This window comes from Nilaparvata lugens, chromosome 10 (assembly GCF_014356525.2).
Source record: "Nilaparvata lugens isolate BPH chromosome 10, ASM1435652v1, whole genome shotgun sequence".
NCBI lineage: Eukaryota > Metazoa > Arthropoda > Insecta > Hemiptera > Delphacidae > Nilaparvata > Nilaparvata lugens.
The window spans coordinates 13329387-13356431 of NC_052513.1; the positions used below are offsets into that span (position 1 = coordinate 13329387).

The following is a 27045-nucleotide window of genomic DNA, read 5'->3' on the forward strand; positions in this document are numbered from 1 at the left end:
TAGACCGTGGGAAAGTTTTTTGATTGTACTTGTAGATTCTGCTGGATGTCTCATGTCTGTACTGTATCAACAAGTGGGAATACTTTTGTCTGTTTTGTGTCATTAGGTTTTGGTGTTTGTATATTAATGTGAAATGATAATAAATAAGGCAGTTATAATCCATTTTACTTTATGAAAACCAACAAATAACATCCGGATCTTTGGTTAAACGTGCGAAAAGAAAAATTTCATTGTGTAGGTTATGTTGTGATTTGTCAATGAACAGAATGCATCGTGAGAATTCATGTTTTTCCTTCTACCAAGAGGATTATCGGTCCAAAAAATATCCGTGATTTTTGTACCGTAGCGTACAATATACGGTATTGATAGTTGTTGGTTAGATTGCTTTGTAATAATGAAAAGTAGTGATTCTTCAAAAATGTCAACTGGTCATGCAGTTGTTGTATGGGAATGGGAAAATCGTCATGGTAGGTGGAGACCCTATAGCACCGAGGTCTCTCAACTGCTGGAAAGAGCTAATTGTAAACATTTAACTAGGGTTATGCTCAGTGATGCCGATCCACTTTTAGATAAGTTCTATATAAATCTCAGAACTAAACAGCAGTGCTCAGAAGATGGTGAAATAGGTAAGTTACTATCTTTAATTTGGTAAATTTTATACGAATTAATAATCTCCATTACAAAAACTACTCATTCATTTGATAACTTCCTTGCAATATCATCAATCCTCTTTTAAATTATTTTTCCTCTATCAATAATAATAAACTTATGTAGGCTAATATTATGTAATTCCATTTATTTGGTGTAGTATATCTTCACTGACAATGAAATATATATATAATAATGCAAAGATTGTTAGCTAATAGATTATTTTCCCTATTCATTCCCGTCTTTGATTTATAAAATAGGCTCTGCTCATGTTAATCACTAATGCTTCTAACATAACTTGAATAGGTATTGTAATTATTTTCAAAAGTGTAAATTTCCAGGATTTATGGTTAATTCACTATATTGCGGTACCTTGATATAAGTGATGGTACGGTATAGTACACCTAATTATTGTATAGGTCTAATTCAGTACAGTACCGTAGTCTATATTATATCAGTACAGTATTAAGACCTTTTCCAATCTTCTTCCAACTTAATAGATTGTACTGACGTTTACAGGACAATTAACGTACCTATGGTATGCTACAATGTAATTGACTTAGTTATAAAATTAGAAGGTGAGTTTATAGTATTATGTTATTCTTTCAAATAACTAAAAAAAAAAACTTACCTTTTAGCTCCATTCAATGTGAGAAGGATGCTGTATCCTCCGGATTCCCCAGCTGGTAAAGGAGCCAAATGGGAGTGGGCAGGAGACAGCTCTGGAGAATGGCATACCTATGATATGGATGTCCAGTATGTTATAGAAGCAGCTTGGGCCAAGGTAATTAATTATTTTCGTGATTTATCAAACCATTTGAGTTATCAGTACCGAAAAACATTAAATGGTATACGTAATACTGTAGCTTCATATTGGTGAACTGTGTTGATGGACATCTTAGATAAGACGTGCTATCAATACTGACTCCGGTACAGTCATGGGGTTGAATCCTGCTGCATGCATGGAATTTAGTTCATCTCATTACCCACGCACAAGAACTTATATTGACATTTTCAATCTATCAAAATAAGGGGATGTAGTAACTAAAAGCAACCAGTAGTAGGCTAGTTGTCTCATAATAAACATTAACAACATTAACATTTTATCAAAATTTTTGGAGAGAAATAGTACAGGCTCAGCCTAGTTTTTCCTCCACTCCAATATCATAATTATATCACGATTATAGTGTTTTATACAATAAATAAGTAAAACACAATTTTTTACTAAGTTACTCAAATAGTTTTCAAACTTACTTTTTTCTAGATTATTGAATCATCCGAGGAGTAATAAAATTGTATTTGAAAATAATTTTACAGCAAGTTAGAAACGCTGAACACTTCAGGTTACGGAATTTGAGCCTTTAAATGAAATTCCAGCCCAAAGTGTTCCTGTCTTTGTTGATCTATGCGCGATAGACTAAGACTCAAGCAATATTGGATGAGAATCTGATGAACATAATTTGAAATTGAAATTCTCCGCCGAATTGTCGGAGGTATGCAGCTTGGCGTAGTCTAACCCAGAAGAAAGAATAGCTGAGGAATAGATTCTGTATTGTATAACTATACGAATTTTTACACCAATGCACTGGCTTTTATCAAAATACATCGGCTCTGATGGATAGACCGTGTTCTATAGCCTACGAATATCTATAGCTTGTGTAAAAGACTGACTATCAATTCAACAGCCGGCGGCTTATCACTCGATATAATTATAGGGCAATAGGACAGGACATTGTCAGAAAGCTAAGCTATCTTTCTCACTACGATAATTCCATCTTAATAGAACAATTTCCCCGTTTTAATAAGCTTCCGAATTAGACTATTCTAACTCGTATTACGTGTGACTTAGTAGTGGATAGTAAATATTTACAGTACATAATGGCGGATAAAACCAATCAAAGCATGGACAAGTTTTTTACTCCGGTTCGAAAGGAAAAACGTGAGCGTTCGCATTCTTCATTTATTTTATTTATTTTATTTTATTCAATTCTTCACGTAAAAATCACAAAAGCAGAGCTAGGCTCTAGTGATGTGTGAAATGTCATTTAATTATTCAAAATGGGAAAAAGAAAGAAAGAAAAAAAAAACATGAATGTGGATCACTTATAAACCCACTGTCATACCCCAACCCTATGCAAACCAACTATTACATAAATAGAACACTAGCAGTGACCATACTATATTGGCAAATCATGTAGAGGCTATCTTCTCAAAAAATTCATCAACTTTATAGGGACACATACCTATGAGAATGGTTTTTAATTTTTTCTTAGATAAACCAGGAGTAGCACTTTCCTTGACTATCTGTGGTAGGACATTGTAAACCTTGATGCCCATGTAATAAGGGCCCTTCTCCAAGAGAGTCAGCCTGTGCTCTGGATACCTGAGTCCCCTGAATCGCGTGTTATATAAATGCGCCACTTGTCTCTCCTGGAAACGGTCCTTATTTCTAAAAACAAATAGAGCTAACTCTAAGACATAAACTGCCGGGGCTGTAAGGAGGGAGTGTTCTCTAAATATGGGTCTGCAAGAACACCTGTCTGTCAGGCCGAATATTCGCCTCAAAGCTTTTTTTTGAGTCCTGAAAATAGATTCAAATTCTATTGTTCTGTCCAAAAAAATGATACCAAAGCGTAGATGGGATGCAAAATAAGCATGATACACAATTAACGCTGTACTTGTACCTGCAACCCTGGAGATCACACCCACCGCAAATGTTGCTCTACTCAGCTTTCTCAACAGGTCAGAAGAGTGAGACTTCCACTTCATATCACTATCCAAGAACAATCCCAGAAAAGTGGTTCCATCAGAGGGCTTCAAGGTGGTATCTGAGTCTAGTTTAACATGAAACGTTTCCTGGGCATTTCGAGCATGAAAAGGCACCAATTTGGTTTTACAAGGGTTCAATGACAAACCATTATAGTTGAACCACTCATTAAGCTCATTCAAACAAGTTTTTGCTCCCTCAATCAGAGAATCAACATTTCCACCCTTAATGAGAGCTGTTGTATCATCAGCAAATAGAGTTAGATCATAATTAACAAACTTTGAGATATCATTTACATATACCAGATAGAGCAATGGTCCCAAAATAGATCCCTGTGGAATACCCCGATTCATTGCCAACCAAGTAGAGTTGAAAACCATTCCATCAGCAACAACTGAAACCCTATGGTATCTACCCCGCAAGAATGATTGCAGCCACAAAAATTCAACTCCCCTCACACCATAGTGCCACAACTTGGACAAAAGCAGGTCATGATCCACGCAATCATAGGCCTTGGACAGATCGCAAAAGATACCAAGTACCTTCTGCGATCCATCCAAAGCACTAAGAGCCTCCTTATTCAGTCCAAACACAGCATTGTCAATACCTCTACCCCTCCTGAATCCAAACTGGGAATCACAGAAAAGATTATTTCTCTCAAAATAGGAATTCAACTGAATATGAACTGCTCTCTCAAATATTTTTGAAAATACCGTTCCCAGAGAAATTGGCCTGAAGTTTGACATTTCCTGTGAATCACCCTTCTTATACAGTGGCTTTATGGATGAGAATTTTAGTAAATCTGGGAATTCCCCCCTTCCAAACGACAAATTGATAACATGTGAGAGAGGTTTTGAAATAAGCTGCGCAGTTCGTTTCAAAATAAATGTTGGAATTTCATCCCACCCTGATGATCTGCTATTTTTTAAACCATTGATAATATTGAGTACCTCATCACATGTTATTTCTTTGAAATGGAAAGCTGATTTAGGCTTATTATGGGGAGCATCAAAGGTCCTCTCATATCTCCTTCCACCAGCCGAATTCCTTGAAGACAAGTTTATATATCCTTCAGCAACTGTATTAAAATACTTATTGAAGGAATTGGCCACCTGTTGTGGATCAGAGATCAAGCTGGAGCCCATCCTGAGTACCGGACAAGGATCTGCAGTTTTATTATTACCAAGTGTATTTTTGATAACCCTCCAAGTTGTCTTTGTTACATTGCTGGAAGAAGTAATGCAGTGAGATACTTACTTACTTACTTATGCCGGCGCTACAGTCCATGAAGAACCTTCGCCTCCTCCACAATTCGCCTCCAATCGTTTCTTGTCTGGGCTAACACTCTCCACTGCATCACTCCCATCACACGCAGGTCGTTCTCTACTTCTCTCAGCCAGCTCCTTCTCGGCCTTCCTCTTCTTCTTGCACTGTAGAAGACCTCTCGCATGAGCTTCTGCTGGGCTCTCTCCTGTGGCATCCTCTCTACAAGCCCAAGCCAGCTTATTCTTCTTGACTTCACGAATCTGACAATATTCTGCCTCTTGAGTAGGATTTCGATATCTTCATTATATCTGAAATGCAGTGAGATAGGAATTTCCTTTTTTGCCAATCTTATAACATTTCTCAGAATTAGTTTATATTTCTTGAAATATTCCATAGTGGTAGGGTTAGGATTGCAATGCAACATCTCAAGAATTTCCCTTTTGCGTTTACATGATACCTTAATACCTTTAGTCAGCCATCCCCTGCAAGCTCTGTCACCAGTGTTCACCTTGAATGTTTTCAATGGAAAAGACTCCAAGAAACATTGCCTATAACTATGAAAAAACCTGCCAAAACCCTCCAAACAGGAAGTGGCTCTCAAACAACTCTCCCATGTCTCCCTTTCCAACCGTGAGGTAAAATTTTTAATAGCAGGTTCTGGAAAATATCTTTTACTTACATAGGATCCTTTAATTTTCAAAGCAGCTTCAGAAACCTGAAAGAACAATGCATGATGGTCTGACAGCCTAATATCCAGAGTAGTACAGTTCAAATTACTTATTTCTAAGTTTGTCAAAATAATATCTATGCAAGATATAGATGTGTGATTGCATTGAAATTGAACTCTTGTAGGGGAATTATTCATAGGTCCTAAATGATAAGAAGAACATAGATTCAGGAACTTTTTGCTATTATTAGACTTTTGATCCAATATATTAATATTAAAGTCGCCACAAACAAATATACTTTTCTTTATTGACTCAAGACGTAATCTTTTAAAAAGCAATTCAAGACTAAATAAAAATTACTTGAATGAAGCATTGGGTGGCCTATAGATTGAAACGATAACAGTGCCCCTTCCTTTTTGAAAACAATCATCCCTCAACTCCACTGCCGAAATCTCAAGCAAACACTCCATTGACAAACCGCCAATATCATCTCTCCCTAGATAAGAAATTTCATCTCTGAGTAGAACTGCAACTCCTCCTCTAGCCTTATTTTTCCTACAAAAAAGAGACCTCAAGGAATAGCCAGTGAGAGAGTTTAGGATACCTGAATTTGCCGCCTCCAGCCAATGCTCACTCAAACAGATTGCCAATGGTCCAAGCTTATATGTTTCAAAGGTAGCCTCTATTTCATCAATTTTCCCTGCAAACCCCTGGATATTCAAACACATAACATATGACCTGTCGAGTCCATTCAGATCCATAATCTCACCTTGTTCCACCCTTGACCCATTATTTTCATCTATTAAGGACTCTTGCTCTGTTAAATCTACACAATTATTTACCTCTGTCATAAAATTTACCTCTTTTGTAGAAGTGTTGTCTATATTCCTCTTCTGAACATTATCTTTATTCATGTCATTTATTTGCCTTGATAAAAAATAATTTTTATCATAGTTGTCATGACTAATCAGTTTAAATCAATCAGGTCACATGTCTCAACAGATTGAATATTGTGTGAAGGTTGTATGGTGTCTTTAAATGCAATTACATTATTCTTTTTCTGCTTGTAAAGGCTGCCGTTTTCATGTGTCTGTTCTATCTGCTCTCTTTTTCCTGTTATGATACCCGCTATCAATTTGCATACTTTTTTCTTTCCCAACCTGTTCATATGAAGGCCATGCCGTGTATGCTTAGTCGGTTCAAACATCCAGAGATCGACAATTTTAACGTTACTCACATACTGAATTTTTCGGATGGCTCTATTCAGTTTAGTAATCATCAAATTTATGTGTGAGTTAGCAAATAAGTCGTACCTGTAAGGAATAGTAGTAATAATTAAATTTCTATTAGCATGTTCCTCCATAACCCTGACCAGCCACCTCAGATACACCTTAATATGATTCTCAGAAAAATCATCAGTGACACTATTTGTACCTCCTATTATAATCGTCCATTCATTTTCCCTATTAGGACTAGTTTTTATCTGAGAATCGTTTAATATAGATTGACATATTTTTTCAATAGGAGCTCCAGGAGCTACAAATGAGGTGCAAGTAATATTTGAGGGCAAGGCCTGATCCAGCAACTCACGGACTCCCCTCCCATGACTATCCGACCATATGTTAATCTTCACTTCATCAGATCTCCTAAGATTGCTCATACTACTTCTGCATGAAAATTCATCTGTGGAATTCATTTGGATCGGTTTCATTTCTTTGAATAGAGCGATATCATTTGCTAGATCACTAATTGTTCGCTGAAGACAACAATTTGTCTCCTCTGTTCTGAGTAGCTGTTGGCGACTCTCCAACAGATCTCTCTGTAGAGCCATAATATCTTCTTGAAACCTATCGTTAACATTTTTTAAATAATCAACAGATTTGCGATGCAGATTCAATAATGATTCAATAGTTGAGGAGTCTTCCACCCCAGTGGATAGCGACTTGGTCCGTTTCTCACTCTCGCTGTCCTCTTTCAAATGCGAGTCATATACAACATCAGAGGAACCATCAGTCTGTGATGCGATATCTATCATGTGCTTAGAGTTGCTGTTACAATTTCCATCACACTTCCTATTTGTAGTAGCTTCCTCCCTTTCCATCAATTGCTGCTCTAGTTCTACTGCTCTATCTGTCAATGCATTTTTCATGTATTCTAGTTCAGCCACTCTTTGCCTAAGATATTTATTTTCCTCTGAAATAGATTTATATTTTGGAGTTTCTGGTGTAAGTGTTACATAAGGCGAGAGTAGTGATGTGAGTGAGGACGGGCCTGTCGAATTTGCATCATCGCTATCAACATTTTCTTCTTGTACGTCTAACACCCGTTTAGTTGCTGGTGGATCATGATTGTGTTTACCTGGCTCTCCCACCACTTTAGATTTAATAGAGTCAGTTCGAATGCAGCTTGAGCAGTATTTATTAGTACAACGCCATACAATTTCCCCTGAGCGCTGTTTGACTGCCCTACTGTACCGGAAATCTTCAAATACAATTCCTGGCTGCCCTTTAGCAGTCTTTATAAGTTCAAGTGCCATTATTATCGTATGCTAAGACTATTACACTTGAACAGAGAGAATATTGCGACCCATAAACACAATTCTTACAGCAACAATATTCAAATGCAACTCAATACCAGTAAGAAACAATACGACTAGACAGATACATCAACACCAATTTATTTGCTAAAATATTAAATGTGATGGAACTACTCTAAATATAGAAGTTAGTATTGAAAGAAAAATCAATGTCCCAGGTATCAATAGTTTTTAAATTATCTATTTCATTTTGATTATTACATCCGATTGATAATTTTTATTTTATTTTTTTTTTTGAATAGGTTTTAACTGAAAGAGGAGATTTAGATGTTAATTATTATGATACTAATATATTATGATACTGTTTATTTTTTATTATTATTTTTTTATTACCGGCTGAGAAAATTCTGTACTGGCCGATAATAATTACAATAGATACTGTATCCTGTAGATTGGAAAGCAGAAAAATTTAAAGTTATTGCTGTTGAATGAAAAGGAGATAGCGGTTATCTGACTCGAACAAAAACCAGTCTTATCTTCACGATAATTTCACTTGCGCATCAAACCCTGACAACGGCTTTCAGACTCTCCCCGTCCCCAACTCCGCTCCACCAATAACCGGAAAAAATAATTATTTCAATTATAACAATCAGGCAAAAAATAATGCGAAATGGATTAATGTTGGTCGTGCCCTGTCATGGCCCAGGCCATGCCGCAAGATGCGATGTTTACAGATATTCCACAAAGCAGCTCGCCAATTCAACATCCATTTCGGCCTCTACAATATCTGTTTAACGTGAAAAATAGCGATGAGAAGACAAATTACGAAGTTTATTACAGAAAATGGTTGAAACGGAATTTGGTTCTGGAAAGGAGTGATCTGAATCTATCACAATGGTCTGACACGTTCAAATTGTTGAGAACGTTTAAAAAGGTTTAGATTATTCAAATTTATTGTTGAAATAAAGTAATTCTATTTATTAATTGTACTAGTTATTTGATAAAAATAGAAGTTTCAATAGATATTTGAACTTCACTGAGTAAATTTAGATTGATATGATTAACGTGGATTTACAATGAATAAATGTACTTTGCCAACTTCTGTCGTGAATGAAAAGGAAATGGTTGATCAATTCTTGATTAAATATGGAATTAATTTATTTTATACTATATTCTTATTATTATTACTATATCTATTGATAAAACAGAGAATGAAAAATACTATTAGTAAGAAACTACTGAAGTTACCTTTAAATTACCTTTAATTTGAACTACTGATTTAGAATTTGATGCAGTGAGAGGTTGAGGTATTAGTATAAAAAAAATTATTAATTAATGATAATATTATTAAAGAGTTTACTTACTGAATGATGTTATTAAAGTTATTTTTTAAATGTAATGGCGTGCAAAAATTGAGATATTATGTTACTGTAATAGTTATGAAACGAAAATCTACGTTAATTTCTGAAAAGCAAGAAATGAATGGAAACAGGTTATCTTATCTGAGCTGCTCCAAAACACAACCGTCCGCTACCACTGCTACAACTCCCACATCACCAGAAACCTCACAGAGCGCAGCGAAGCGTACAACTTCAAATACCGGTACTGACAACCAAGATATTCTCGGAAACATGGCAGACATTATGGGAAAGCTACTCGATGAAAAACTTCAGATCTTAGCAAAAAAAAGAAGATTTGGAAAGTCTAACCATGGAGATGCAACGATTGGTCGAGGAAAATATTAGTCTCAAAAAGGAGGTTCACCATCTGAAAAAGGAAATCAGCCAAGTGAATGAAAGAGTCACCAGTCTTGAAGATCGGGCTAGGAGGAATAACGTTATATTTAAAGGACTCAAGTACAATGCTAGTGAAGATTGTAGAAAAGTAGTAGCAGGGTTCTGTAAGAACGTGCTCAAATGTGAAAAAGAAATTGTTGTCAATAGAGCACATACATTAGGACAAAATCGAAGCAATGCTCCCGTTATAGCGCACATTCCTCGAGATGAAGATGTGGACTGTGTGTTCAGAAATGTAGAAAAGCTAAGAGATACTGGCTATATAGTGCATCGAGACTTTAGCTTCGAGACCAGAAGGAAGCGAGGAAAACTGGCCCGTTTGAAGAAGGAGATTTCTCGCGTCGTTGGAGACAAGAGAATGGCGCTGGTTGTGGATCGCCTGGTGGTGGAGGGCATGTGGTTCACCCTCACTGACAATATGCAACTCCGCTGCGGTCAAATGGACGGTGCCGAAAAATTGAAACAGATGTTCAATTACGATTTTACCAAGATTCTGGAGGATGCTGTGAAGGAAAATAAAAATGATAAATAGGAAAACGTCGTCTGTCAGGCGATAGAAATTAAAAGAGACTGTAAAATAGTAGCGCTTAATGTTGCAGGTTTGCGAAGTAAATGCTGTGTCCCAGAGTTTATTTCATTTATTGAGAGTTATGATATATTTTGTTTGATTGAGACATTTGTGGAGGAAAAAGATTTTTGTAAATATGAAAATTACTTTTTAAACTATAAGCTTCATTGGATGCCTGCTAGAAGAGAAAGTAATTATGGTAGGGCGAGTGGGGGTATGCTGATAGGGTTTCAAAATTATATGCAGGGTATTTGTAATTTCGTTAAATTGGGAGAAATGCAGGTTATTAGTTTAAAATATGAAGGAGAAAATTGTTTGTATATAGTGCCATGTTATTTCATTAGTAGTGCTTTGTGGGAAAATAACTATGCATATATGTGGGAATTTTTAGAAACTTGTGATGGAGAAAAGGAGTTGATGCTAATAGGGGATTTTAATGGGAGGATTGGGGAGGGACATGTTATCCACGAGGAGGTTTTAGAAAGTGATTGGGAAATCAAAGCAGTTGGAAGCTCGAAAGATAAAGTTGTAAATACAAGAGGGCGAATGATTTTGAATATGTGTGACACGTTTGGTTTGACGGTGATAAATGGAAGACTGAGAGGTGACTGTATGGGAGAATATACTTTTGTTGGAGCTATGGGATCTTCCGTTATTGATCTCTGTTTAATGTCATTGAATATATTAGGGCTAGTGCGCGAATTTAGTGTTGGTAACCATATTTTTTCCGATCATATGCCTGTTATTGTACAACTTAATTTGAAGGTAGAAGAGAGTCAGTCTTTGCGGACGCTTAAGTCAGTACCAAAATTAAAATGGGTGAAACAAAATGATGAAAATTATAAAAATAGTTTAGAAATAAGATGTAGAGATTTTACTTGGGAAGAGGATATTGAGCGAAAGTGGACAGATATTTTAAAAATGATTTATGAAGCAGCAGGGAAACAGGCGCATCAGACAAAAGGGAATGGGAAATCTTGTAAACAAATGTGGTTTGACTGGGACTGTAGGAAGGCTAGGGATAGAAGTTTTGCTAATTTAAAATTATATAGAGTCTGTAATAATGAAGAAACTAGGAGCACGTATATCAGTGCAAATAAAGCATATAAATTACTGTGTAAACTGAAAAAGGAGAATTATTTCAAAACTCTAGGTGATAAGTTCAGAGAGATAAGAGACGCAACTGAATTTTGGAAACTGATAAAAACTATTAAACCTAGTAAACTTAACTGCTCGGCTGATATAACATCTGATGATTGGGTTAACCATTTTAAAAGATTACTGTCATTAGAAGGGGCGGCGGATGAGTTCTTGTATGCAGCGCCCCGTTGCGAAAATCAACTCTTGGATGCCGAAATAACGGATGCCGAAATATTAGAAGTGTTAAAAAAATTGAAAGCGGGTAAAGCACCGGGCATAAATGGGATACCAGGAGAATTTTTCAAATATGCCCCTAGAAGCTTTGTTGCATTGCTGCGCTGCTTTTTCAATCATGCTTTTGAAGAAGGTGAGTTACCTTCTAGTTTTGGTAAAGCCATAATTTTCCCAATTCATAAAAAAGGAGATGTGGCGCTAGTGGAGAATTATAGAGGCATTACATTCTTAGATTCGGGAGTCAAAATTTTTGCAGGAGTACTGTTGAGGAGATTGGTAAAATATGTGATGCAACACAATGTTATAACAGAGAGTCAGGCCGGTTTTAGAAAGGGTTACTCTACAGTAGACAACATTTTCAATTTGTACAGTATTGTCACTTTAAAAATAGCGAAGAAAGGCATTAAAGTGTATTGTATGTATGTCGATTTCCGGGCTGCGTTCGATGTTATTGACCGAAAGGCACTATGGTTCAAATTATATAATATGGGAATACCATTTAAATTAATAAAAATGTTACAGGAATTATATAAATGCACACAATCAGCTGTGTAGACCACCAAGGGGCTAACACAGGAATTCGAAACTTACTGCGGCTTAAGACAAGGCTGCTTATTATCGGCGATTCTCTTCTCCTTATTCATTAATGATATATTAGATATGTAGGTTATGGATTAGGGATCGAAATATTAGAGGCTTACTTTATGCCGATGATTTGGTGCTGCTGTCAGATACACCCAAAGCTCTGCAGAGAATGATTAATAAACTTAAATCGTATTGTGAGGTATGGGGAATCAAAATAAATATGAATAAATCAAAAATAATGGTTTTTAGAAAGGGTGGGAAATTGGCTAGTCATGAAGAATGGTTTTGGGGTGGAGAGAAAATTGAAATAGTAGGAACATATAAATATCTGGGGGTTATCTTCACGGCCACCATGAGGTTCGGAACTCACATAAATGATAGGGTGTCAGCAGCTAAGTGTGGAGTGAATACAGTTTGGAGCAGTATAATTACTAACAACACAATTCCAGTCAAAGCTAAATGGGAGGTATTCAATGCAGCAATTAGAGCGATTGTGAGTTATAGTGGACAGGTCTGGGGTTACAAGATGTTTGAAGAGCTAGAAATTTTTCAAAGATTTTTTATCAAAAAGTTATTTTCCCTACCTTAGATGTACACCCAACTACATTTTGTATTTAGAAACAGGGAAAAATCTTCTGTTTTTTCATAGTTTTAAATTGCACTATAAATACATTCTTAAAGTATTGAAGTTTCCAACATCTCGTTTGCCTCGTTTTTTTGCCGATGTCATAATAGAAAAAAATATGGGTTGGTTCAAGGAATGGAAGAATTTAGGCAACAAATATCAATGCGAAGTAGGCGTGAGACGAACAAGGATTGTCAATCAAGAAGCACAACAAGAACTACTTATGGACTGCATGATGAAGGAATTTCGTGAAAAGTGTAGCGAGAGGGCAAGAAGGGCAAGGTATCATGACATCTATGCAAAATTAAAACAGGATTTAGGTGGCAGGGACTATATAAATGCGAAGTTTAATAGAGCAGAAACAGCCATGATACTGAAGTCAAGAGCAGCTTTGTGGCCTCTCAATTATAGAATAGATTATTCGCCTACTTCCTAAATTATTATAATTCGCCTACTTCCGAGAGACGGAGACCAAGCACTTTGTTCAATGTGTAATGACAGATTGAAGGAGGACACATATCATTTCTTAGAAAGATTTTTAGTAATATTTTATTTCACCAAAACAAAAATAATACAACAAAAATAATAATCCTCAATACAAAGTTGAAAAAAAAACATATTGATCAATATTTAAATATACACGAAAAACAACTTTGTCAAAACAAAATAACATGTTAGGTGCTGCCTGCAAAACCGAAGTTTGAGTGCTGGCAGCGAGTATCGATATTAATTTTCAATATAAAAAATTTCAATGAAGAAATGAATAGATGAAACAAGAATGAATATACATATGAAAGGAAATATAAATAAACATAGTATAAATGAAAAGGAAAAGTAAATTCAAAAGTGTAATTTGAAGCACTAAAATATATAAGTAGCCTAATTACTGAATGATGAATTCCATTATGTGGCTTAGAAAATAAATATTACAATATTATTATATTTGTGGTCAGAAGAATAAATTAAAAATCTCAGAGTATAAGACAGAGAATGAATCTGAGAAAATTTATTTGAGTTTTGGAAGAAAAATAAAAAGGTAACTGCAATAAAAGAAATATAGGATAATTAAGTGAAGGTAGAATTTACTAGTGCATTATGTGTGAATGAATTGCGAGATATTCACTGACTTTATCCATTCTGCTATCTTTTTAATACTAGTTTTTGCTATTAAGTTATCTGGTATGAGGTTGATCAGTCTGTTGCTTACGTAAGGGAATTGTCTCCGGCATACAGTCATGTCTGTTCTATTGATTTGGAAATTACCCTGTATACGGAAATCGTAAGTTCTAATTTGTGGTGTAAATTGATTTATATTTTTAATTATATATAGTATTATATTCTTAACAAATAACTGTCTAACTGTTAATACTGGAAATTCAATGAAAAGGAGATGTGTAGGGTATCGTCTAGGTCGGCCAAGTGCTGCTTTTATTATGTGCTTTTGAATAAGATAGATTTTATTGAAATGTGTGTCCAATGCTCCACCCCATACCCTAATACCATATTGCAAAACCGACTGGGCATAAGCGTAGTATATTAACAGCAGGATATCTAGATCACCCAGCCCGTTTAATCTATGAAATTTATGGATCACATGTTTCATTTTTTTGCAAGTATTATTTATGTGAGCATTCCATTTGAGTTGTGAATCCAACATGACTCCAAGGTATTTTGTCTCTCTTACTCTCTCCAGTTTCTGACAATCACAGCCTCCATCTCTCTCCCGCAAGCCTACCCACTCACCACAATTGTTATTATGAGTGCAGTCTGAGTAGTGGATTTTTATTCCACTTCGAAATGCATCAGTAGGGATAGCCCTTTCTGATGGAGAGAAAAGCATGAATACACTTTTTTTCACATTAAGTGTCAGCGTATGATGATCAAGCCATGACTTCACTTTGGTCAGACCAGACTCAGTCAAACGCTTAGTCTCTTGCCAGCTGGATCCAGTGAAAATCAAGGCCGTATCATCTGCAAAGGAGATTGCATGACATCCGTTTATGTGGATTTTCAAGAGTTCATTGATATAGACTAAAAATAATATCGGCGAGAGAACAGTACCTTGAGGAAGACCATATTCAGACAATGTCACTTTGTTGGTTTCAAGGATCTGTACTCTTTTATGCAAGTAACCCTTAAATAAATTTAACACATTTCCCCGGAAACCTATTCTCTCCAGTTTATACAGAAGGACACTATGAGGAATGGTATCATAGGCCTTAGCCAGGTCTAGAAAAACTGCCAGAGTTTTTTTACTGTTTTGGAAATTTTGCGTTATAATTCTTACCAACTCAGTCATTGCGTCTTCGGTGGATTTTCCCTCTTGGAAACCGTATTGGTTACCAGCAATAAATTTATATTTTTTAAAGTATACCAATATACGTTTCTTAATTATCTTCTCAAAAATTTTTGATAGATTGCTAATGAGACTGATGGGTCGGTAATTCTCGGGCGCCTTCCTGTCACCAGATTTATAAAGTGGAATTATTTTTGCAATTTTAAAATGAGATGGAAAATGGCCAAATTCGAAACACTTATTAAATAACATTGACAAGGGCTTAGCTATGTACTCAGCAATATTCTTCAAGCATATGTTGCCTATTCCATCCATCCCTGGAGAGGCATTACTTTTCAAGTTCTTGATACAAAGTAATACCTCATCATAACTCGATGGGTGCAAAAAGAATGAATTCGGAGAGTTGGCCGCTGAACAAGGTGAGTACTGTGAGTTTAAAAAACTCTGTGTAGACCTATCCTGGATTTTCTCTGCATAATTTCTTCCTACTTCCGAAAAATATTTATTCATAATAGCGGGGTCAATTTCCGGTGGTTTATAATTACGTTGCATCTCTAGAATCTCCTCTATGCAGTTCCAAGTCTTTTTACTATTTCCTTTGGAGTTTGTTATTTTAGTTCTGTAATAGTCAAGTTTAGTTTTTTTAATAAGCTTGTTCAACATATTTCTATAGATTTTATAAGTATTTTGTAATTGGACATTGAAGGGTTCACTGTTCAATTTTTTATGCATCTTGTCTCGTTCCCTGATGGATCTTATCAACCCTGGAGTTATCCATTTTTTTAGTGGTTTATTTCTGTTTTTAATTTTGATTTGAACAGTAGCGGATTTTATGTACCGCATCAGTTTACAGTAAAATTCATTAATTTTATCATCTAAATACATATTATCGCCATTAAAAGAAGTCTCATTTTCCCAGTTTTCTTGTTTTAACCTGTCAATCAATTTAGTATAATCAATTTTTTCAGTGAGTGTCACTCCAATTCCCTTCGAACCAGTGTATGAGTTTCCTAAGTGGAAAGTTGTACAGAAATGGTCCGTAATATACGTTTTTTGTATAGAGCTAAGGACATAACTATCTCTAAAATTAAAATTTTTCCAAAATATATGATCTATACATGTGTTCGAGTTACCTGAAATACGAGTAGGTTTATTTATAAGGGATTGCAGACCATACATTTGCAAGAGACTGGTGTATTCCATTGCTAAGTTACTGTTGCTTGAAATGTCAATATTTAAATCTCCAATGAAGAGAACATTTTCAGTTTTATTAATACCAGATAAATTCGTATCTAGGTCATTCAGAAAAGCTTCTATATTCGAGGATGGAGATCTGTAGACTGCAAATAATGTGATAGGGTGTTTAAAAGCCTCTAATCTAATAGCGATAAGATCCGCTTCCGAATTCTGACAATCAAGATAGCGTACATCAATAGATTCCTTCACAAAAATACACAATCCGTTACTTTTATTCAGTTGTCCTGGTTTATCTATAACTGTATAGCCATCGATGCTATAGTGGAAGTTCTTATCTTTCGTCATCCAAGTTTCGGTTAAAACTATTACATCATACTTCAAAGTACAGTTCTGTAGAACATAAATGAATTCGTCAAAATTCTTACACAAGCTTCGTATGTTCATGTGAATGATATTCAAAAAGTCAACAGAATCTGTTGAACCTACATGAGAATGAAGCTCAAAATTGATAATATCATCACTCTCAATTGCATCGAAGCATTCCAAATTTATTACATCATCAAAACTATATTGATTTTCCATGATTAACGGAAACTTACATACAAATAATAATTATGCCCCAAACGGGAAAAATCTTCTTCCAACACAACAAAATTAGTGACGCCCATCAAGATTCTATCTTTATAACATAATGTTCTTTTTTCCCTAAGAAGGAACTCAACATTCAAAAAACAATAACAATTTTGTTCAGTACCACTCGCATAACTGTTAAAAATTGAACAGTAAAAAGTATTATTTTTATAAGTAATAAGACATTTTAAAGGGTTAGTAACATAAATCAATGAATCAAGTACCTTCATGACAAATTTTAAAGAAATTAAACCAAAAACAATTAATTCAAATTTTTTCGATAGTCTATACTATTTTCATCAAATCCGTCTCATCCCGAACCTGCAGCACATTTCCTCCCTCAACTCTCCTCACCAGAATCTTCCCGTCCCTGATCCAAACAAATTTGTAGCCCTTGATTGTAGCTTGTGTTTTTGCCTTTTTGAACAGTTCAAGAAAGAAAGGGGCAAGGTGGTCGTGCGCTACAATTCGTCCGATCGGTAGCTTTTTATTTATTAAACTTGTTGAGATACCCGGCCCAGATTTATCATCCTTCGCAGCTTTTAGAAAGTCATTGAACCACGTTATTTTGTCTCTGCGACGAATAAATTTATAAACAATGGGTTTCACTGCTCCCCGTACCCTACCTGGCATCCTATGAGCCACACTCAAGTCCCTGGACTTAACAGAACTTCCCAACTTATCTGATAGTTGATCAAATACCTCAAAAACAGATTCATTTTTAGTTTCAGGGAGCCCGGAAAGAATTAAGTTGTCCTTGCGTGTATACAACTGCAGTTCAGCCAGTTCCCTCTTCATAAAATTGTTTTCAACCCTAACCTCGGCGATTTCCCGCTTCAGATCCTTTATTTCATTTTTATGAGTTTGTAGATCATTCTTGAAACTATCAAATTGTTGAGATAGAAAATCCATCGACTTACTCACTTCGGATAATTCATTTACAATAGGAGACAGTTCTTCTTTGATGAGTTTAGATAGTTCCGTTGTAAATAAATCCTTGACAGCAGCCGCAATGCGCCGCACGTCGGAAGGGGAAAGACAATCGGAGGAGGGGGTGTCTACGGCTGGCCCCTTATTACTCGAAGTGGTGGACTCAGTCACTGAATTACCTGTCTTAACGTTCCCCTCCGAAGCAAGGCTTCTTCTCCTCTCTCGAGTGCAAACTTCACATTTCCACTTTGTGCCCGATGAATCTCGGAAGAAATCAACTTCTTCGGTTTTTAAATTCACACAAGCCGAATGAAATTCAGCACAACACAAACTGCAACTGATTCTAACACTATTTCTTATGGATTTCTGGCAATTGGCACAACTCATTATCACAGTACCGGTAATACTAGTTTGAATGAAACTCAGATAAAGCCGATAAATCGGAGAAACGAAAAACAACTGCTCTGCTCGGCGTCTCGACTGATACGAATTTCGATAGGTATAGTATCTCCTTAGTTAATTTTACTTTCGTTACTAGTTATAGTTACTTTTCTCATCTATCTCTCTCTCTACAATGACGCTACAACCCAAATCGGGCTCTGGCCTCAACCAAACATCGCCTCCATCCATCTCTATTATTCGCCGCTCTATTCCATCCCCTTACTCGCAACATTTCATCAGCATCCTTCCCCACCGTATTTTTCCATCGTTCCCTTGGTCTCCCAACAGGTCGTCTTCCTTCAGGCTGACCGACAAACACCTTCCTTGGCACTCGTGCTTCAGGCATTCTTTGCACAAGCACTGCCCATCGGATGCGTATCAATCTTATGTTTTTCTCATGAAACACATATATTCTCCAATACTGTACCGTAAATATGTTATAGTGAGCTAAATCTGTAAGTAATACGTATTCTATACTAATCAGTATTTTTTCTTTGCAGGGTGATCAAACAATTGACATAAGTAAAACATACTTGGGCTTTCCCTACATCATAAACTTCTGTAACCTCACACAAGTCCGTAGTACAACCGGATTTGTAAGAAGCATACGGAGGATACAACAGGCTCCCTATCCTCTTATTAAAGTTACTCCTGATGAAGCAACTGCTATGGCAGGTAATTGGTTATCTTGCTTGTACGCATTTTTATTGTTGAAACCAAATAAAACTACCTGAAATTGAAAAATCTTGCTTGTAAAAAATATTGAATTCAAATTCAAATTCAAATTCAAATTCAAATTCAAATTCAAATTCAAATTCAAATTCAAATTCAAATTCAAATTCAAATTCAAATTCAAATTCAAATTCAAATTCAAATTCAAATTCAAATTCAAATTCAAATTCAAATTCAAATTCAAATTCAAATTCAAATTCAAATTCAAATTCAAATTCAAATTCAAATTCAAATTCAAATTCAAATTCAAATTCAAATTCAAATTCAAATTCAAATTCAAATTCAAATTCAAATTCAAATTCAAATTCAAATTCAAATTCAAATTCAAATTCAAATTCAAATTCAAATTCAAATTCAAATTCAAATTCAAATTCAAATTCAAATTCAAATTCAAATTCAAATTCAAATTCAAATTCAAATTCAAATTCAAATTCAAATTCAAATTCAAATTCAAATTCAAATTCAAATTCAAATTCAAATTCAAATTCAAATTCAAATTCAAATTCAAATTCAAATTCAAATTCAAATTCAAATTCAAATTCAAATTCAAATTCAAATTCAAATTCAAATTCAAATTCAAATTCAAATTCAAATTCAAATTCAAATTCAAATTCAAATTCAAATTCAAATTCAAATTCAAATTCAAATTCAAATTCAAATTCAAATTCAAATTCAAATTCAAATTCAAATTCAAATTCAAATTCAAATTCAAATTCAAATTCAAATTCAAATTCAAATTCAAATTCAAATTCAAATTCAAATTCAAATTCAAATTCAAATTCAAATTCAAATTCAAATTCAAATTCAAATTCAAATTCAAATTCAAATTCAAATTCAAATTCAAATTCAAATTCAAATTCAAATTCAAATTCAAATTCAAATTCAAATTCAAATTCAAATTCAAATTCAAATTCAAATTCAAATTCAAATTCAAATTCAAATTCAAATTCAAATTCAAATTCAAATTCAAATTCAAATTCAAATTCAAATTCAAATTCAAATTCAAATTCAAATTCAAATTCAAATTCAAATTCAAATTCAAATTCAAATTCAAATTCAAATTCAAATTCAAATTCAAATTCAAATTCAAATTCAAATTCAAATTCAAATTCAAATTCAAATTCAAATTCAAATTCAAATTCAAATTCAAATTCAAATTCAAATTCAAATTCAAATTCAAATTCAAATTCAAATTCAAATTCAAATTCAAATTCAAATTCAAATTCAAATTCAAATTCAAATTCAAATTCAAATTCAAATTCAAATTCAAATTCAAATTCAAATTCAAATTCAAATTCAAATTCAAATTCAAATTCAAATTCAAATTCAAATTCAAATTCAAATTCAAATTCAAATTCAAATTCAAATTCAAATTCAAATTCAAATTCAAATTCAAATTCAAATTCAAATTCAAATTCAAATTCAAATTCAAATTCAAATTCAAATTCAAATTCAAATTCAAATTCAAATTCAAATTCAAATTCAAATTCAAATTCAAATTCAAAAAAGTCGAATAACAGTGGTAGTTGTACCGGAGTTACCAACAACAAGAAGGCAATTAAGAAAACTAAAGGAAGCGAAGGACCTGCTAATATTGCCAAAGCTATTTTGAGCAATCTCAATATTTTCGGTAAATATCCCTTCTACTCATAATAATTCATTTCACTCGTACTGTAATAAAATTAAAAATTCCAAATCATATCAGTTTTCTCATGCAGGCAAAACTTGTTGATAACTAAGATAATAATCCAGTGTCTTAGAAGTTAAAATCAACTAACTCAATTCTATCATAACTTATGTAATACACAAATTACTATGAATTATTGAATTGTCTTGTTTGTTATATATGTGTTATTCAGGCATAGGTGCTCTGCAAATGACAATGCGTGTATCATCGTTAGATTGTTAGATATGATTGTATGGATTGTTACACTTTTTAAGAGAAGTGACTGCTATTTTCATGTAATAAATAAAGTCTTATGTAATAAGAATGTTAGAGATTGTTACACTTTTTAAGAGAAAATAGAAGTGACTGTTATTCTTATGTAATAAAATTGTCTAGTCTGTAATTGTATGTGATTTTTGTTATTCAGGCAACAAGGCAAACATAAATCAACAATCGAACGAAGTGTTGGATGCTGACTCCAGTAGCACTAAGAGCGGACGCCGTCCCAGTGTTGATACTGTATCAACGTATCTCAGCCACGAAAGTGAACTCAGGAATTCAAGGGTATAGTACTAGACTAGGCTACTTATTCTATTTTGCCGCATGCTATAGGTAGTAAAACCAATGCATGGTGTCAAAATTATAGTATAGTTTTGAAAATCCATTGCAAAAAGGCAGCTCTTATGAGATTGTTTTTTTTTGTATCATCTTATTTCTCCTTTTACAAGTCACTCCATGTTATGTGAGCTTCATGAGAAATAGAATACTGTACAAGCTTTCAAAATTTATACTAAAGACTTTTCTTTTACAAGTATTTTTACTTCTCTCTGGTACCATAAGTAAATTACAATAAATACTACTTGCTCAAGAGATTCGAATTATTTGAAATTTCCAAGACGAGTGTGTCAAGTGAATGTTACATATCAACATACTCGTAAACATATAGACGAGTGTATACATATGGATTTAGATTTACGATTTTTATATCTAGCCTTTATTTAAATTTTTACTACTCGATTACCGGTATATTAAATACTAAACCTTGAACATCACACAATCTAACATATCAACTCAATTTCAACTGTAATTCATCATACGACAGATTTTCTGTCTTTTAGACTTGAGTTCAATGTGGACCTGTAAGTTTAACATGCGAAACTTTGTCGCGTAAATTACGACTTTTTTGTTTACTCTATTTTCTAAATTTGATTTATTCTCTCATTCTAGAATGATCTGCTAGACTGCAGTGCGAGTAGCGAAGAAGTATTTGAAAGCAGACCTTCCAAAAAAGAACATCTCCGTAAAGGTGCTATCGTAGGTAAGTTGAAGCTCTTTTATTGAATCGCATTTTTACTACTCGATTACCAGTATATTATAAACTAAACCCTGAACATAGCACAATCTTACTCAACCGTTTGATTGATTAAAACAACCTTACGCTTTGATTAAAGCTTGATTTACGCTGATTTGTAATTGGTGTTAAGTTTATTTTAAAGTGGACTATTTTGTTTCCCACAAGATTATTTAAGTGAAATTATTGAACCCTCGCTTGAATGAGTTGAATGATATCCTTGAATTTTCCAATCCAATACTATTGAGCCACCGTTTGTGCGCCCATATTGAAGACTTGCATGAAAGTAGTCGTAGGGTTTTTCATTTGTATACATAAATTACCTAAATTCACCATAACTATAACCATTGTCTGGTCCGATTTCATCTAAAATTACTTTTGGTTATAATAACCTTGACTTTTCCAGAGCAATATTATTGAGCCACCGTTTGTGCACCTATATTGAGGACTTGCATATTGAATTGTAGGGTTTTACAATTTGTGGACATAGATTACCACAATTCACCATAACTATAACCATTGTCTGGCAATACATTGTAATTTGTGATGAAGAATCAATCACTGATGAATCTAAAAATACCATTGTTTATAAATTATGCCTGCATTTTCTAAATGAAAAATATTAAAAATGGAAGTGATATTGTAGGCGTGGACGCAGTGAGCGAAGGCATCTCCAAATACGTGCGTGTGGTGGATAATCGCAAAGAAGGCTGCTGCCCCGTCTGCCTCTGTGACCTCAACTCGGAAGCGATTGTGGTGCTGCTCACCAGATGCCTCCACCGTCTGCACCTCGATTGCCTCAATTCCATGCTAACTAGTCAGCCGAATTCACATCAGGTCAGCCTATTTATGTCATAACTTATGTTTGAAAGTGCTGAGGAATCATAGCCTCTTTTGGACCAATTTTCAATCAAAATTCGGGAATGAAATAATAATGGTTATAAGCTTGTTTTTTCATTTTCAATCATTTTTTGATTATGTGTTTTTGTCTCTGTTTGATAAACAAAATAACCAATACCATTTTGTGTCTTGTCGCAAGAACTACCAATGTCAAAAGAAATATAAATATTCAGCTCTTGCACAAAAACACTAGTTTTTCGAGTATATATTTTGAGAGCCTTAATATTTCGACTATTCATGTAACAAAATGCAAGCACAAATCACAGCAATGATTATGAAATTATATTGCATTTTCCCATTTTGAGATACCAGTAAAAGCTGGCGTATAAACGAATAGGTATATTATTGTTCTTGATATTTGATTAAAATACAGTACCGTAACTAATTATACAGCCATATAATTTCTTTCATAGCTATTTATAATTCATATTAAATGAATTCTACAAAGTATGAAATACAGAATTAAACGATAAGAAGTTGGAATGCATGGTTGCATGCTGAAAAAATAAATTAATGTTTTGTATCTTCATAAAGTGAACGTGAAAAAGGAGTGTAATCTAAGTACATGCCGGCTCTCTCATTAACGTATTTGATTTGTACTCAAACATGTTTAAAATCTTTTTAATTACTAAAATGTGTACATCATTTCCAGTTGCTTTCTTTAAACAAGATCCACAACTTGAATATTATTTATCCTATTTAATCTATTTAGACTATTATTGTAAGCTGAATCATTGTTCTATTTTGTTGTCACTTCAGACTATAATCTTGCTTGCATGTTGTGTGTTGCAGTGGCTGTACATCCAGTGTCCTATGTGCATGACAATTTATGGCGAAAAACGAGGCAACCAGCCACCTGGCACAATGGAGTGGGTGCTCATGAACTCATCACTGCCCGGGTTTCCCAAGCACAGGACCATCCAAATAACATATCAGTGAGTTTCATTTAGTGTTCCGCTATTTGTTTTGTTTTCTGGCATCTGATTCCACAGTAGTTCAACAGAAACTAGGAATGGAATATTGATATATATATATATATATATATATATATATGTGTGTGTGTGTGTTCTGTTAATGCTCTTGTCACTTTCCTTGCCCTCTTGCCCTACCCACTACCATACTTAAGCAAAATATTGCTTTACAAAAAAATGACGTACCAAATTTCTTTTCTATACGTTTCAATGTCCCCTCAGTCCAAAAAAATTCTCTGTTTTCGAAACTCAATAGAAGGTCTTTCATTTCTTGTAATTGATCAGGACTGGACAAAGACTTCATTCTATAAAACTTGAGGAATTCCAGTATGAATAATTTTTTCATCTAATCCTTATTTCATGTAATTTATTCAATACTTGTCAAGTTTAATGATATCCCTTTTTTAAATTATTGAACATTCCATGTTTCGAGGTGTATTTTCAGGTTCAATATTAAACATACAACAGCATTTCATCACAATCATCATTTCATTTGTCTTTTGCTTTGCTCGTATATATTCGTTTACTCTCAGATTACCATAATTTGATGAAAAATGCTTAAATTATTAATAAATTCACATTAAAGTATGGTTTATACGAGGCGAGTTGGAAGGTAGTTAGATTGGTATAAGTTATTTGTGAGTATTCATTGGGAACAAATAACTTGTAAGTTAAACTTTACTAGGAAGCTATTGAGTTAAAATAACTTCCTCACCATCTCTCACACTCATTTGTTCCCAATGAATACTACAAATAAATTGTAAGCAAATTTGTTTCTTTAAATTAGATTAAAGATCTTAGGTCAATAGAATGAAATAATGTCAATTCGAATGAAATGATTAGTGAATTCGTTGAAAATCCTCACTGAAATTAGCAAGAGAAGTTGTTTTCAGCTCTTTTAATTAGTAGGCTATAGATTTTGATGATGTGATGGTACTACTGTAACATCATCAATGGGACCATTATCCTGTAGCTCCAATTTGTTTGTGAGTTGGAACTAATTTCAATTCAATTGAGTGACTTTTGCATACTGCTCACATCATATTCACAAAATGGAATGCAAATTCAACGTTGAATTCTAGTACAAATTCATATTTATTTTATCAAATTGAAAACATTACAATAGATGGATACAAGGTATGATTTTCAAATAATGGATAGGTAAAAACACACTAAGATTCCAATCAACATATAAATTCTTGAACTAAAAATTACACATTTTCAATCTGACTAATGAAATAAATTGATTGATCAAATCAATACAGGAATATCTATTTTTTGGAATTTCAGTATGATCATAATAATACAAAAACAGTAAATGGGGAAATCCTACAAGTAGGTTTGCACTTTTTTAATAGTTTGTAATTGATTTAATTTTATTTTAAAGTATTTTTAAATCTAATAATATGTGATTTTGTTGTATGTATTTTAAATTGCAGTGTATAAGTGACACATAATCTAGCTACATTTGGACTGTCCTATAAATTAGATTTGGAACAGTTTTGGGCTTAAGCCTGTGGTACTTTTCTGCAAGTTGTGTTACGTTAAATGATTGATTAAATAAATTGTAATGGGCCTATTAATTTTATTTTGCAGTATCGTATCAGGAATTCAAGGCACAGAACATCCGAGCCCTGGCCGGCCCTACTACGCTGTAGGCTTCCCTCGAGTGTGCTACCTGCCCGACACCGAGAAAGGCCGACTCGTGCTGAGGCTGCTGCACATTGCATTCCAGCGACGCCTCGTGTTCACCGTCGGTCGATCGGTGACAACGGGTCGCGAGGACGTAGTCACGTGGAACGGCATCCACCACAAGACCGAGCCTCACTCTTGGTTCGATGATTCATTCCTGGACAAATGTGTGGATGAACTGGCAGCGCAGGGTGTGTGCTAATCAAACGAACCTATGGAGAGTATCTATATGTGTCGCTCAAAGTAATCTCAAATAACTAATAGTTCTGTGAACAGTAGACCTCACGCAGTTTTCTCATCCACAAGTATCTGATGTCACCTGTTTTTAGTTGATTCAGTTGAATCATAATATTATACTATTAAAAATTTTATTTGTTTTCTCCAAGATCAAAAACTTATGTTTTAAACTCAGTTCACGTTTGAATTTGTATCCCATATGATGATTCATCCAATGATAATCTTTTCATCTGATAAAAATAATTCTCAACTATTTTTAAATTATTTGTTTTCAATCAAGAATATTATAGCCTATAATTTGTTCAGAGCAATGTTTAGACGGCTTAGAATTGCGGTAATTGTGGTAAAAGTTTCTGAACGATTTTTTGTCGACTGATCAACACAGGAAATATCACCATTGGTCACTTGTTCAAGTCTTTTTTTTCAGCAATACTTGTGGAAGTCATCTGCTTCTTTTTCATCTTTAACGTCGTCGCTGTTATGTTCGCGTTTTTGTCTCTTCCTGAAATTGCGCAATGTACTTAACTTTTGTTCAAACCGTTATTCGTGAGCTTCTCAACAAGTTTTGGTGATTATTTAATATTGGACGGGGATTCTTTTTTAACTGTTCAACAAAATTTAGAATTTGAGTTTTGAACATTGGATTCGTTCTCGGTGGCACTGGCCGGATCCGATACATGTTGAGGGGACGAAGTTGATGAGTCGCTTTCTTTCTTCTCGTAATCTACTTCACGATTTGAGTTAATTTCGGCATCATTCCTCTCCAATTCAACTCGGGATTTCCAATTTTTTAAACATTCCTTATCAACCCAGAAGCCTGAATCACCATCTTCCATTTTCGATTACTTATCTCCTTGGCATCATCGGTTACATCCACCCAACAAGATGCTCAGGAGTTTTCGAAACTTTTTTTGAATCTTTTGGAAACAAAATTAGAAAGTCAATCGTTGCTTCATGTGAAGAATTTAGTTTCTGATAACTACAAAGGAGAATATTCTTATGTAACCAGATGCTCCAAGTGTAAAACGAAATCCATCAATCCATCTCAGTTCTTCGAGTTGGAGCTGAATGTGAAGGGCAATAAGAACTTGGACGAGAGTCTGTCTGAGTTTTTGAAAGAAGAGAAACTGGATGGAGCCTGCTAGAGCTGCACTGTCTGCAATCAAAAG

General features: G+C 34.4%; 1 protein-coding gene across 1 annotated transcript; it reads left to right on the forward strand.

Annotated features, from left to right (window-relative positions):
* LOC111063160 (protein deltex) lies at positions 1-26621 on the forward strand. The gene is made up of 9 exons (XM_039436622.1): positions 1-626; positions 1287-1432; positions 18828-19021; positions 20553-20689; positions 21153-21289; positions 21953-22043; positions 22723-22913; positions 23769-23911; positions 25544-26621. The coding sequence occupies exons 1-9, from the start codon at positions 395-397 to the stop codon at positions 25839-25841; spliced, it is 1569 nt and encodes a 522-aa protein (XP_039292556.1). The 5' UTR covers positions 1-394; the 3' UTR covers positions 25842-26621.
* The last annotated feature ends 424 nt before the right edge of the window (positions 26622-27045 follow it).